This window comes from Malaclemys terrapin, chromosome 8, assembly GCF_027887155.1.
Source record: "Malaclemys terrapin pileata isolate rMalTer1 chromosome 8, rMalTer1.hap1, whole genome shotgun sequence".
Lineage (NCBI taxonomy): Eukaryota > Metazoa > Chordata > Testudines > Emydidae > Malaclemys > Malaclemys terrapin.
In genome coordinates, this window is record NC_071512.1 from 65,621,469 (window position 1) to 65,637,271 (window position 15,803).

The 15,803-nt window shown below is 42.5% G+C and overlaps 1 protein-coding gene across 2 annotated transcripts in view; it reads right to left on the reverse strand.

Annotated features, from left to right (window-relative positions):
- The window catches only part of CFHR2 (complement factor H related 2), a 40,850-nt gene extending 36,251 nt beyond the window's left edge, over nt 1-4,599 (reverse strand). For both annotated transcript variants that reach the window (XM_054037509.1, XM_054037508.1), the window contains exon 1: nt 4,475-4,599. In XM_054037509.1, coding sequence (XP_053893484.1) covers nt 4,475-4,535 — 61 coding nt within the window. In that variant the 5' untranslated portion in view covers nt 4,536-4,599. The remainder of the gene's footprint in view (nt 1-4,474) is intronic.
- Nucleotides 4,600-15,803: the final 11,204 nt, after the last annotated feature.

Consider the following 15,803-nt stretch of genomic DNA (forward strand, 5'->3'; position numbering starts at 1 on the left):
GCTGTAGTAGTTAAAATGATAAATGCTAAGAGATTTGCACTTACAGCTTTGTGCCATCAGTGATTAACAGTTTAACCAGTGAGCGCTTAATCATTTAGGGTGGCTTGGCTAATGGTTACACAGACATTCATAACTTTTTAGTTTCAAAACTGAAATTCTAATTGCTTATATTAGGCATAGGGCTGTACAATAACTGGCATTGTATAGATTTTTGAGCATATGAACTATTCTGTCTTACAGCTAGAAATGGCAGAAATATCATGTGGTTTTTCTTACTTTTGCTTTTAGAAAAAGACTCTTTTTTTGAGGCCTGGATGTTTGAAAAGTTTTTATTCTACATTTGAAAAACTATCTGAAAGTCCCCCTTAGATTAATTATAAAGTTGCTGTCAGGAATAACTACTGCTCATGGAAATTTAGAAGAGAGGAGTGGGTCAAATTGGATTATAATTGGATTCTGTGCGAATGAAATAGTGTTGTGAGTATGCACAGTACTTTACAGAGCTCAAACAAGGACCAGGTCCCTTCTCCAAAGAGCTTACCGTCAATCACAGACCATCACAATGCACAGGATAGCAGTTCTGGTACCAGGACAGTAGGCTCAGAGACATTGGTCGTTAAAATGATGTAGAAAGTGACAATGGAAGAGGTGAATTCTAAGGAGGGGGTCTGAAGTAGAGGATCCTTTTTACACAGAGTGGGGGTGTTTTGATAGGAGGCGCAAAGCCACAAGAAGCTCACACTTCAATCACAATATAATTGCAATCACACCTTCCTGACACTCATGACTCATGCAGGTGGGTGAGAAAGGGTTAAAAAATATTCAGGGGGTCAGAATTTTGGTCTTCAGCCTCATGCTTTGCTCCCAGGCTCTAAGGGGCATGGTGGGCTGTGGAGTCAGCATGCCTAGCTCTTGGTTAGGATCTTGGCAGGAGGGAGCAACTTGTGTTTCTCTGTAGCAAATCTTCAGACTCTGAGTCAGTCGTGATAAGTGGGTGAATAATGACTTAGCATGAAGCCTTAGGGGCTTGAGATGAAATCCTGGTGCCACGGAAGTCAATGGCAAAACTCCTATTGACTTTTGGGGCCAGGTTTTCACCCTTGGGTAGCAGCTGATGAGTTGGGAATGAAATTGCTTCAAGAGCAGTCAGAGGATACTTTAAAGAAAAAAATGCCCAATTGCTAGAAAAGATGCCTAGTTGCTAGATGATCTTAATCTCTTTGGCTTTAGGAAAGTGTTCTGTCAGGCATATGGAAGATGGTAAATTTATATGTAACTATGGGAAAGCCTACCAAGAAGTTGATGAAATTTCATGTGTGTGTGCTCGTGAATATAGTCCTGAAAATCTGCACACCAAAGTTATATGCACAAAGAATAACTGGCCACCTTCTCCAAGATGCACCTATAACAGTAAGCAGCATTTATGTTCTGTTGTGTTTCTGTCTAAAACTCTAGACGTTACTATCTTGGTCTGCCTAATATAAACACAAAAATACCAGTTCTAGCAGGCAACTTGTCATGACAATGTACATTTCTGACGTGAGCAACTCTGTGATCATATTGCTGTGATATTCGCCCTTCCTCACTCAGTCCGTCCCTGCTGTTTGTCACCCCCACCGGTTGTGTCATATCTAGTAGTTAGATTGTAAACTCCTTGGAACAGGTACCAGGTATTTCCTCATCTTCTGTGAAGAGCCGATTGTACTTTTGGGCGCAATAAATAACAGTAATAATGCTCATCCTGCACCTGTTTCTCCTTATCCCCACCCCATAGCCTGTCTCTGCTCCCTGTGCTCCTCACCCCACTGAAGTTCAGTCAAGCTACTTCCTCCCCCTCCTCCAGGCTGACTGGGAACCAGTAGTGTGAACAATGAGAGTGCAGGAGAGAGAGTCTCCCTGCTCTCAGTTTTGGCTCCTGGCACCAAAGTGGCCCTTAAAAGTCGGGAGGAGCAATTAGCAGGAAAGTCCTGCACAATACCTGCAGCCCTGGAGCATGCGCGGTGCAGACAGAATCCTGAGAGAATTTCTCTGTCAAACTCTAACAAGTCCCCACTGTGCAAACTGAGATTTTCCTGTGCTTATAACTTGGCCAGATTTGGGGAGTACAGAAAAAGTCACATCCCTGACACCAGGTGGAAAGCCCAGCAAGATTTCGATTTCCTACTCCAGAGAACATGGGTGCTAGAGCTCCTTAACAAAACACTTGTAAGAATATGTCAACACACGCAAAACAAAATATTTCTTCCTCATTTCATTGTTATAAATGGCTGAAATATTTAATTTTAACGGAAACTTTCCAAACAAAATTCAAACTGAGGAAGACACTCAGCATAGCCAATTTCAGCCACAATGATTTAAGTTTGACAAAGTTATAAGTAACTGAAAACTAGGTCTTATAATGGGAAGTGTTGGGTATCCTATTAACAGCCATCACTACTTGAGCCATCTATAATCCAGCCAAATTGGGACATTTAGCGACTAGCCCGGGTCCAGGACATATACAATCTGATGGTCTGAGTTATTTCATTTCTCACCCTCATAAGCTTTTCCTACCAGTCAGGAAGTGACAGCTTTACAAATTATTGCATAACAGCAATTGGAAGGCAGAGCCATCACTTCAACACATTTCACAACACCAGGAGGAACATGCTACAAGCATCCGAACAGATAGTATAAGGCACACACTTCTCCTGTCTGATAGAATGCTATAGCAGGCTTCTTGTGGCACATCTTGAAATAGGTAACCAGCCATTTTTTGTGCATTCTGCTGTCTTTTCCCTGTTGTCCGAATCAAAGTGAAATCTACAATTACAGTCTACTCTGATTATATCCTCTTTTCTGAACACTCTTTTGAAGGCGGTAGTTTCCATTATTCATTGCTGGAGGATCACATGCAATTATAAACAGAAACAGACAAACAAGTTTAACTGGAAACAGGACATTAGGCTGTAAATCCCCTTCAATTAACATTATTTATAGCCATCTTTTTTTTTCCCTAACTCCAAGAATTGCATTATAGAAGCACTTTCTGCATAAGATTGTCAAAGTGAGATCCCTGTGGACTTGATGAAGTCTATAGCTCTTCTCCTATCTTTGCTGCTGGGAGGATCTGCTTAGGGTAATTTTATTTTATTTTTTAAGTGGGGAGCAGGTAGTTGTTGTTATAAGTGTCACTCTGATTGGGATGGAAAAGCTTTATAAAAAAAGGAGAGTCTTGCAGTGAGACCAAAAGTTGGACAGATATGATTTGTCTAATCTCTTCTGGAAGTTCATCCCACAGCTGGAACCCTTTCACCAAAAGTGCCTTATATCCCGCTCACACACACTCCTAGGCTGGTGATGGCATTGTCCCAGAAGAGTGCAACAGTCTTGCCATGTCATAAATGCAGATGTGATTTCCAATGTAGTTGGGACCTGATCTACTGGCTTTGTGATCAAGATCAGGAGACCACCCACAATATATGGGTTCTGGGGGCAGAACCCTCCCTGCTAATTCCAGGTGGAAGGTCTACCCCTTCCTCTAAACAGATAAGCTGGTTTAATTGTGAGTAGACCCTGGCAGGATTAACTCTGAGGTCAGAAATGCTGAACATAATCCTTAGTATTCAAATAAAACAAGAGTCTTACAAACAAGACTCCTTCACTGCACAACCCTGATTTATCCCCAGAGCAGGTCCCCTTTAATAATTAGGTTTCAGATGGATCCTCCTTTCCTACCACTAAACATAAATAGCCCTTATCTACTCAGAAACCTGGAAAGTCATCACTCCAAGACATATTTTACTATATGACATCGCAGGAATGGACAAAGCAGGTCTGGTGTCAGAAATCAAAATGCCCACTCACTCTATAAGCATATGTAAGGTTCCTGTCTCCATGGTATCTATAAATCAGGCCCACATGCCAAAGTGTTTTCTTCCATCCATATAACACTGAATCTGGGAGTGGCACAAAACACAATTTCTAAATAAACCAGAACACAACGAATATAATTACAATTCACATAGTATGGCATAAATAATAGATATATGAATACATGAGTGAATCTCATCAGCTGTTCTGATAACAGAAGTAACACATACAGACGTACTCAGCTTTTGCACTCTGAAAGCTGCTATATTTTGGGGGATGCACTCAGCTCTGTTTTAACAGGCAGTAGCTCTGACATGTGGAAATATTCTCTAGAACTACCCAAAAATGAGACTCAATAACACAGCTTCTGCCTTCAAAGATTTTCATTCATTCTGTTGTTAATGGCTTTGTCCTATTTACTGAATATTCGATTGTTTTGTCCTTGTAAAGCGGGGTTGGAGATGTCTTCACTATCAAATGATGTGAGCTGAAGTTGTATATTTGACAGTTCACTGTAACAGCACTTGACTATGTGCAGCATTGAGCGTATTTAATATCACCCCACACCAGGGAAGAGTTAAGCTAAAGTGTTGTTGAATATTTGGTTCCTTTTGCATCTTACCTTGTCCCTTAGCAGAGAAAGCCCAGAGTATCTGAATGATGATACAGCTCAGCAAAGTCATTCTGAGGGCTGACCAATTAAATCCAGTACTTTCAATGGCTGATGTTGAGCTCTGTGCTTCTCTACATTCTGTCCTCAGCAACTGCTTTTGAAGACTGATCATGCTTTTTACTCCCACTCAATACCTCTCTCTATCACCTCTCTTTCAACATCAAGATACCAGAGATAACATATGTAAACTCCACTGGGAATACTGTCCAACTTGTTTTTTTTCATTCCCCTTTTTGATTACATGGAATTTCTCCCCTCACAGTATGATGTGGAAGATGCCTTGTGTTTGTCTCAGCAGAAGTATCAACTACTCAGTGTTCAGACACATCCCTCATGTATCAATATCAGATAAATACAGGTTGCTTAAAATACATTTTTGGTCTTCAGAAAGCTTCATTATGCAAAATGAGCAATTAATTCTTTACCACCAGGGTTTAAATACTACAATCTGTTCACCAAAGGGTTCATGCAGAGTTTCTGTGGGTCTGAAGAGACCTGGCATTTTGAAAGGCTGGAAAGGGAGTTCATGACTTATTCAAATGTTAAATGAGGGATTTCCTGGCTTTGGGAAGATTGAGAACCACATGTACACGAAGTGTTTGGTGGAATTTTCAAAAATTCCCATTTAGAAAAATAATTGATGTAACTACCAGTTTTTATAAACCATCTTTCTTCTTTCTTCAGAACCACTCACTACATACAATCAATAAACTGATATTCCAACATGCCTGACTATTCCATTTGGCACAAGCATTTCAAATAAATGTGGCATAGTGAAAGACTTTGGTTGCTGAAGTTGCTCCAAACTAAAAACCATTTCATTTGACTTGAAATGCCCTTTTTGTTAATGTTTCCAATTTGCTGAAGCTTTTCAAAATTCTTGGATTCCATTTGCCCTTACTGAAATGTTTTTTTCCAATTTTTCTGAACTCCCAGCCAACCAAACAAATCAGTTCTTCCCCCAGCTCCACTTCGATCATGTCAGACTATTTCATCTGCCACATGCATTTCAAAAAAGCAATGTGAATCTCTAAAAGATTTCAGTCTGCAAGGTAAGAAACCTTGATACTCATCCCAGCAGTGCCAGATTTGGCCTTGTACAAACTCCCACTTACTTTACCTGCAAACGAGAAGAAGAGCAGCAGAGATGCACAGCAACATAAACAGGTATAGTACAAGAGGAGACAAACACATAGGTCACTCCGACCAATGCCTCTTCCACAAGGCAACAGGAGGATTTTTTGGTGTGGGCACTCACTCAGGACTAGCCCAACCATGCACTGTTCAGCAAAGAGACATCTATGTGCCAGTCTGAGCACTGTACTGTCAGGCCAAAAACCACTTACTCCAGAGCACTGAACTAAATAGCTAATGTTTTGATTAATGCATTTTCAGAGACAGGTGCAGTAAACAAGCTGAGTACTGGGGGAGTTCAGGGATATGAGTTTTGTGTGGTCCCTCCCCATCATTTGTTCTGAACCAGTGCACATAAAAGCAATATAAGAACCTGCCATTTTAGAAAGCAGAGTCTTTTTCTGAGGGAGGTAATGTATCTTGGAAATCCTTGAATGAATTTACCCCAAATTTGCACCATATGCTCTAGTCCTACACCTGAAATGTAGCAATTTTCAAGGCAAACTCCCCATGCCTGTTGATTTTAGAGAACTTTGAAAAATTGCCCATAAAGAGATTCAGGCTTAGATAGGAGCTGCCCTATAACCAATGTTCAGAAGCCACAGATGTTCTGTTTTACTAAACAGCCAAAAACACAAGCTGGTCGGAACTTTTTGGTGGTTACCCTCAATGTTGCAAACACCCTCGCTTCTTCTCTAATACCTTCCCTAGGATCTCCTGGATCCCAAAATATATTTCCTGTCTCTCTTGCTTTATGACAGACCCCCATCTCTTGCACATATATCAGTTTTTGATTAACAATTTGCTGGGTCCCTCTCTCTCTGAAGGTGGCAGGATTTTCAGGATACACTTGTATGGGCCCCGGCGCTTTCCCCTCTTCAAAAGGTAGCAGAATGAGGTATAGCTGGGCTGGCAGGTTCAGGAGACAGAACAGTGATGGTATATCTATAATAGAGTTTTACCTTGAATTAATTGATTACCAATTAACTAAAGTTAGTAAAAGTCTGTAAAAGCTAGTCTGAACTCTCCTCAAACATTTGTCCCAGAATACTAACATGATTTGACGTAGGCATCAGTCTAGGCATCATTACCTCTGGTTAAAGACAAACATTTGGGAAGTGTCCAAACCACCCTTTACACTCGCATTAAGTCCTGGAGTAAATTGGCAGTAAAAAACTCTAGTGAAGCCAAGTCCTGAGACATACATTTTGGCTGTGGAGGATAGCATTGTGCAAGCACAAGTGTTTATCAAACATTGATCAGAAGTTCACTGGCCAAACAGACACTTTGAATTCTGGCAAGAAGCAGCACTGTATGTGGTAAACCATGTTTTGAAGGCTAGAGAGAGAAAAATTGTCATCATGGAGGCCTCTTGGGTAACTTATCCTGGGGTTTTGAGTGGAGTTAGCCACTTTTCCACCTAAGATAGGACCAACCAACTTCCACCCAAGAATCTTACTGCTAAGATAAACCAAACATATTACACAATGGGGGAATATATGGAGCAGTTGTCCTTGTTGTAGAAGAGTGTGGGGTGCGGCTGCAGAGAATGAAGGTCACCCTCTATTTTTGGAAGTTGGTTCAAAAGGCAGAACTGGACAGGCAGGCAGGCTGCATCTTATTTCAGGCGAACATTGCGTTACCTAATGTTTAAACAGTTTAGTTGTTAAATAGCAATCCTTGCCTTATGAGGAACACCAGCAGGTAGAGTTGTCCCGTCCTGATGAATCACCCACAGGCAGAGGTTGAGGGAGGGAAGATTAAAACTGAGATATTCTGTTCATGGAGTTTTCCCCCAGAATGTTCATTGGGGCATGTGTTTTGCACCCCCCAGAACCTGCAGATCCTGGGAGATATGCTGAGACACAGAACCTTCCATGCAGCAATGAAGCTAAGGCTTCCCTCAGCCCCTTCCCCTTAAGGAGGGCTCCCCAGAGCAAAGTGGCTCCATGCAAAATTCAGTGCAGATTCAAGTGTGCCCTGGCGCTACTCCCATCCCTCCCACGCACAGATCCTTTGGCTCAAAGTCCTTCTCTAACTTTTTCTTCTTAGACGCCCAGATTCTGAAGCCCTACCTCAGATTTTACTCAGTCCTTACTCTGGCATAATCCCATTGGCTTCTGTGAGCAACAACTGAATAAGAATTTCTTCATTTAGTGCAACAGAAAATGCCCCCCCCAGGGGCTGCAGCGCTTCCTGGAGCGGCACGGTGCCAGGGACAGGGCAGGCATGCAGGGAGCCTGCCCTGGCCCCAGTGCTCACCGCTGCCACCCCAGAGCCCGAACCCCTCCTGCACCCTGCCCCCAACTCCCAGCCCTGAGCCCCCTTGTACACCCCGCACCCCTCCTGCACCCCGCACCCCTCCTCTGCCCAAGTGTGAAAGTAAGTTAGGTGGGGCCTCGGGCAGAAGTGGCGGGGCGGGGCTGGGGGTCAGCATCCCCCAACCAGCCCTTTCAGGTCGCCTGGCCCACGCCACCCAGGGCTCCCGTGTTGATTTAAAGGACCTGGGATTCCAGACGCCGCTGCTGCGCCCCAGGCCCTTTTAAATCGCCGGCCCGAGGGCAACTGCTCCCTTTGCCCCCCCGCCCATCAGAGGCTGCGGGGGGCGGGGAATGGGGCAGGGACATTAAAGCGCTGCAGGGCCCTTTGCCGTGGCAGCGCTTTAACATTGCTGCGCCCCCGCAGGAACATTAAAGCACTGCTGCAGGAACATTAATGTCCCCACCCCTTTTGCCTCCCCTGTCGGCGGCCCTGCCGGTACAGACCCTACCAGCAGGGCCACCAACGGGGGGAAGGGGTAGCGATGTTAAAGTGTTTTAACGTTAATGCGGATACCCATAGCAGTGCCACAGTAACTGTGGATGCTCTCGTTATTATGGAGGTTCTGGTCATGGCTCCATAGTTAAGGTGATGTTGGAATTTGTACTGAAAGCAGGACTAAACCCCCTTTGTTACATAGTTTAAATAGTTATTTTGCACTAAACTTGGCTCACTTTCTCTTCATAGGCTAATTGAAATTTCTATATCATTTCCTTGACGACAGATATTTTCAGGTTTATTTTGAAAGGCTTTATAGCTAAAAATATTAGCAAGGTATTTTTTTTCAAAGTTCGCATACTGTGTCTGTGGAGATAGAAAGAGACTATTGAGTGTTGTAAGAGGACGAGGGGAAGTGATTACTGAAGTCAGGGAATAAATCAAGGCCAGTCCCAGGAGGCATTTGTGAGTGAATGTAGCTTAGAGCAACGGAAAACACCAGCTACCATTGTAAATGTGTCTGGTCTGTTTCTGAGACACTGATACTGCAGAGCTACCCTGTTCTGCTGCCACTATGGACATGTATTGCACAAAAAGATAAGTTGTTAAAATGAAAGACATGCTCTTAATTGATAAATAGCGAGTGTCTTGTAAAACTTATTGCTACAATATTTGACAAAGTATAGAGAAAAGTTTGATATAAATTATTTCAGAAGTCATCTTTAATAGGGAATTCTGTGACTTAGCACCTACAGGTCTGTTTATCTTGGGCCAGCCAGCCAGCTTCAGATATCAAGATGCATCAATGTGATGCCATATTGTAGAAGTCAGTGAGCCATAACTGAGACCTGATTTTCAGAGATGCTGAACTCCTATTAAGTTTATTTGGAGCCATGGAGGCTCAGCACTTTTGAAAATTAGTCCCCTGGTTTAATAATTCCTGTCCATATTAGTTATGGAGTAAAATCCTTTCAAATAAGAACTTTGTGCTGGACTCAATAGCTTCAGTCATCATTTTCTTGTAGGACCTCCTCCTTCCCCCACAGGTTTTTAGTAAGATTTGCAGCAAATTGAACAAAAACCTTGTACATTGGGAGAGAAAGTCTTTGGGGTCTAACTCATTTCTGAGTTATTCAAGTTTTACGTACAGATAACTTCGCAACCAATGAATTTATAATGGCATAAAACTGGAGTAGCACAGTGGTGAATCAGCCCCTTCATATTAATTCATTACCTTTGAAAAGTTAATTTAAAATATGGGGTGCTATATATTGACTAGTACACTCCAACTGCCTTATGCTGCTATGGCAATGAAAAGCAGCCATAAATATGGCTTAATCTATCATTGAAACTGGGATTACAGATATATTTTGTCAATGGAGCAGTGCAAAGCAACTGGTGATTCAGGCCCAGAATAAGTACTGGTGTTGAAGTTGTTCTTCCTAATACTATGAGAGAACAATGATTCTGACTGGCTTTTATACAGAGTGCTGATCCAGAGTTTTGTATAAGCAGAGCTCCATAGTAAAGATATCTGTTACAGAGCTTTACTACTATTATTTTTTGTTCCCGTGCAAAGCAATGGATAAGAAACTTAATAGAATGGGGAAAGAAAAAGCCACAGAGAAAATATTATTTCTTTAGAATGAAGTTTTGGGTTATTCTGTGTATTGGAACACCAGGAAATCACTTATATTGTTTCAACTGTAATAACATCACATATCCCATTGATGCAGGATACTGCTATATTTTAAAATTTTATATTTTGGTTACTACCTTTTGGTAAAATATCAGATGCTCAGCCAAACACATTTTCGGGAGTGTCAGGCAGATGGATGGAGCAAAGAAATCCCTTCCTCTGGACATAAATGTTAATCTTTTTTCATACCAATTTTTATTATATGACTACTTAACTTATATTATGAGAGAGAATAAATAGCAGCCTACTTATCATTCATTATTTAAAATACATATATCCCATTCCCTCTTATTCATCTCTCAAAATTACAGTCCCAATTTTTCAATCCCTCTTCATATGGAAGCCTTTCCCATGCCCATCATCATTGTTGTTACCTCTCTAGACCTCTTCTTTCTGTTATATATAAAACTTCATATAACTATATATATAATTTTGTTTGTTTATATACGTGTGTATGTATGTGTACACATACATACACACGTATATAAACAAACAGAAAGATATCTGTTTATCTATCTCCTGGGGGAATTCTGTGCTACTGTGTCCATAATTAATGAGCCCTGCAGATTTTTAATTTTTTGCACAGAAAAAAGCTTCTGCCAAAATGTTGCTGCAGTTCTGCCTTTTTCCCACCAGAGGGTACTGTGGTGATAGAACAAAGCAGCAGCTCCCCTACCGCTAAGGAAGAAAGAGCTTGACTTCTTCATAGCACCTGTCAGGCCAGGTCAGGAGACAGGGGCTATGGGGAGACAGACAGCATGACATACTGGGGGGGATAGATAGGGGCTCATAAGGGCCAGTGGGGGAGGACAGACTGGCACAGGGGCTGAATGGGAGTGGAGACACAGGGACACAGGGGGAGGGAGGTGCAGGGCCACATGGTGATGGGGGAGGTGGTGCAGAGCTACATAGGGACAGGGGATGGCTGGCTGGGGGCACAGACATATGGGGACAGGGGGAGGGGGTGCAGGGCCACATCAGGTTGGGGCAGGGGGTGTCTGAGTGGGGATGGAGGAACACATGTGGACAGAGGGTGCAAGGACACATGGGGCAAGGGGCAGATGTGCCTGATTAATGGGAAAGGCTAGGGGTCAGCCAGGGTCTGCACAGGGGAAGCTCCCTAACAATTCCCCCCCACACACACACACCCAAAAAAAACCCATACTTTGTCCACCCATACCCAACAACCCTCCGGGTTCACACCCACGCTCCTTCCCAGCAATTTACTTCCCTCTCCCTCAGCTCCTCCATTACCCCCAAGCCTTTGCACTGCTTCTGAATGGTGCGGAAAATACGGTTCTGTATTGTAGTTTACATGAATTATTACTCAGAGTTTTGTATTAGTATGCCTAGTAAGGAATCTATTTGTCAAAAAACATTTCCTGAATATATTTTTTAGTCTTTATTGTTAGACATACTTGCTAACAGGTATTTTGAAATAAATTACCAAAAATAATTGAAACTGATGTGAGTATATTGTGTTATTTTGACAAATAAAGTATGCAGTATTTTGCAGAATTTTAAAATATTGTGTGCAGAATTTTTAATATTTTGGTGCAGAATTTCCCCAGGAGTAATATCTAGCTATCTACACATTAAATAATTTTTTCTCCTTATGCATCATTGTGACAGCTGAGATCAGCTGGAGCACTGTTGCAGACAGTCCCTTGATGTGCACTTTTGATGGTTGGAGGCAGGACATTCTTGGATGTGGAGGGTCTACAACTGTGGTGCTCACTCCCTGTGGTGATAAGTCAGTGCTACGTTGCTGATGTTCAGTGAATGGTGCAAGGCTCATCAATTCAGCCAAGCCTTTGTCTAATTGAAAGCACTTCTCTTCTTTTCTTTTCTCCATTTTGCTGTCAGGTTATTTCAGTGACTGAGTGTAATGCAGTGACTGAGAGTTACATTTGTTTCTTGAGTAATGTTCCCCGGTACTGTGGTGATAGATGAAGTATAAATTATTAAAATAGATGAAGTGTGCAAAGTCACAAGTAAGACGTTCATTAGTAAGCAGAATAATTTTACAAAATCTTAGAACTTTTCCCTACACCCAACAGTAACAATAATGTCTGTGCAGCTATTGCAGCTCCAGCATGTGAAAAGCCACTTGCTGTTGATTTTGGGGGGATTGTTAGTGGTGAGCAATCAGTGTATTGGGAGAGTGACAAAGTGCAGTACAAGCGAAATCCTGGATACACACTGATGGGACCTGAATGGATCACATGCAGTGGGAAAATCTGGACACCCACACCACAACGTCTGGGTAAGAGGAACTTCTTTGTTGTTTCTTACAGGCTGATTCTTTAGAGATGGGCCCAAACCAAATTTCCAAATTTAAGCACTCCCAAAACTAGATGAGTGGTTCCTGAATTTGGATTTAAATGTCATGGCTGATCTCTGTAATGGACAAAACATGATCACTGCATCCAAATATCCCTGATCAGGATCTGCATTTTGTGGCTTGAAACCATGTCTAATCTCTAGGAGTTTCTATTAACGAAATCTTTGCAGCTAATCTGAGAGTTCCAAATAGCATGAAATGATGAATTACGGAATGAACCCAGCATGCCAAACTCTGAATTAGGTGGGTCTGTTTTATACTCTTGTAGTAATTTCTAGATTTAGTTTTTAACAAAGCAACAGAATTTTCCCCATTTGATTAAATTCCATGAAACAAATGTTTGTTATAAATAACCCTAACAGTGTGTATTGACACAGAAATTGAATACTGGTTAAAAATAACCACAACAAGGAATGTGAAAGGGAAACTGCATTGTATCTTCATAAGAAGGGGATAGAGCTTCAGCATTAGGGTCTGTGATGATTCCTTATGAGTCAGTGTCCCCTGCATAGCTGCATCTTTATGCACGTTCTGTTCATACTATGTACATGTTCACCGCTTTCCTTCCTGCATAGCAATGAAAAAGCCAGTGATTAGGAGGGTCTGCTACCTACATATGCCTACATACAAATACTATGCTGTGCATGCAGCAAGATAAAGACAGCAGCCAGTGGTATAAAGACGTGGGATATATAATGTATCTGCAAAGATGCATATAATCACCACTGTTTGGTTAAAAATTATAAAATGGCACTAGGAAGTCATATATTTTATAGAGCCACTAATGTATGTTATTAGAGTTATGTTGTGGATTATATTTTTGATGCAATTCAGTAGCTAATGAGTTTTGACCCCTATCCCTTGCGAGACTAGCACTATATATAAACTAGAATGAACATAGGTCCCTAGTACATCAAACTTGCACACTAATGCACAACCTGAACAGTGACCTCATATGCGCTTACATAAATTATACAAACAGACTGGCACATCTGACAGTCAGACATTGCACACATTTTGGACATTGCTCTTCCTCAACACTGCTGAGGTCACAGATAAGGTTTTACGTTAAATGCAATTTTGATGAAGGTGGGAACTGTAATGCTTTTGGTTAATGTTGGAGATGAAAGTGAAAGCCTTATGGAGCATAGGAGCGTAGATCAATAGCACTGTAGGCAATATGAAAGTGGAAACATTAACAAGTTGTCCACCTGAACTTATTTCCAGGCTTTCGATTTTGGATGGATGGGGTGTGTCCTGCTGCCACCTTACCTGTAACTAAATGTAGGTTTTGCTTGCTAATTAATTTTCTGGATTTGTTATTGTCCATTTAAATCTCTGCTTCCCATGTGCACATATATTCTGTTAAATGATTTAGGTTGTTACAATTTTTTATTTATTTTTGAGGGCATTTTAATGCCTCTTTTCATGTAGTTTGCCTGATGCACATATTATTAGTGCAGGAGAGTGGAAGATGGAGGCCTTCCAGTCAGTGAATGGCTAATTCAATAAGTCTTGGAAAATATGAATCTATTTGCAGCAGGGGTGGGCAAACTTTTTGGGCCGAGGGCCACGTCTGGGTGGGGAAATTGTATGCAGGGCCAGGGCAAGGGCTTGGGGAGTGGGAGGGAGTGCGGGGTGTCGAAGGGGGTGTGGTGTGGAGGAAGGGGCTTAGGGCTAGGGCTTGGGGCCGAGGCAGGGGTGAAAGTGAGCCAGTATGGGCCGGTACTCCATACCGGTAAGAACCTGCACCGGCCCATACCCAGCCCACATTAAAGTGCTGCTGCGGCAGTGCTTTAATGTCCCTGCCCCTTTTGCCTCCCGTCGGCAGCTGTGCCGGTAGGGTCTGTACTGGCAGGGCCGCTGACAGGAGAGGGGGAAGGGGCAGCAACATTTTACCCGCATGGCCCCACAGTATGCCAACATTTTAATGGCTGACTTAGAACAGCGCTTCCTCAGCTCTCATCCCCTAGTGCCCCTCCTCTACTTGCACTACATTGATGACATCTTCATCATATGGACCCATGAGAAGAAGGCCCTTGAAGAATTCCACCTGGATTTCAAGAATTTCCACCCCACCATCAACCTCAGCCTGGACTAGTCCACACAAGAGGTCCACTTCCTTGAAACTACAGTGCAAATAAGTGATGGTCACATAAACACCACCCTATACCAGAAACTTACTGATTGCTATACTTACCTACATGCCTCCAGCTTCCATCCAGGACACATCACACGATCCATTGTCTACAGCCAAGCCCTAAGATACAACCGAATTTGCTCCAATCCCTCAGACAGAGACAAACACCTACAAGATCTTTATCAAGCATTCTTAAAACTACAATACCCACCTGGGGAAGTGAGAAAACAGATTGACAGAGCGAGATGGGTACCCAGAAGTCATCTACTACAGGACAGGACCAACAAGGAAAATAACAGAACACCACTGGCCATCACATACAACCCTCAGCTAAAACCTCTCCATCACATCATCAACAATCTACAACCTATCCTAGAAAATGATCCCTCACTCTCACAGACCTTGGGAGGCAGGCCAGTCCTTGCTTACAGACAGCCCCCCCAACCTGAAGCAAATACTCACCAGCAACTACACGCCACACCAAAGAAACACTAACCGAGGAACCAATCCCTTTAACAAACCTCGTTGCCTACTCTGTCCCCATATCTACTCTAGCGACACCATCAAATGACCCAACCACATCAGCCACACCATCAGGGACTCATTCTCCTGCACATCTACTAATGTGATATATGCTATCATGTTCCAGCAATGCCTCTCTGCCATGTACATTGGCCAAACCGGATGAAGAATACGTAAAAGAATAAATGGACACCAATCAGAAATCAGGAATAGTAACATACAAAAGCCAGTAGGAGAACATTTCAATCTTCCTGGACATTCTATAATAGATTTAAAAGTAGCCATACTTGAACAAAAAACTTCAGAAACAGACTTCAAAGAGAAACTGCAGAACTAAAATTCATTTGCAAATTTAACACCATTAATTTGAGCCTGCATAGGGACTGGGAGTGGCTGGCTCACTACAAAAGCAACTTTACCTCTCCTGGAATTGACACCTCCTCATCAATTATTGGGAATGGATTACATCAAAGCTCAGTGGTTTGAGCATTGGCCTACTAAACCCCGGGTTACAAGTTCAATGCTTGAGGGGGCCATTTAGGGAACTGGGGTAAAAATCTGTCTGAGGAGTGATCCTGCTTTGACCAGGGGGTTAGACTAGATGACCTCTTGAGGTCCCTTCCAACCCTGATATTCTATGATCCACCCTGATTGAATTGGCCCTGTCAACACTGGTTCTCCA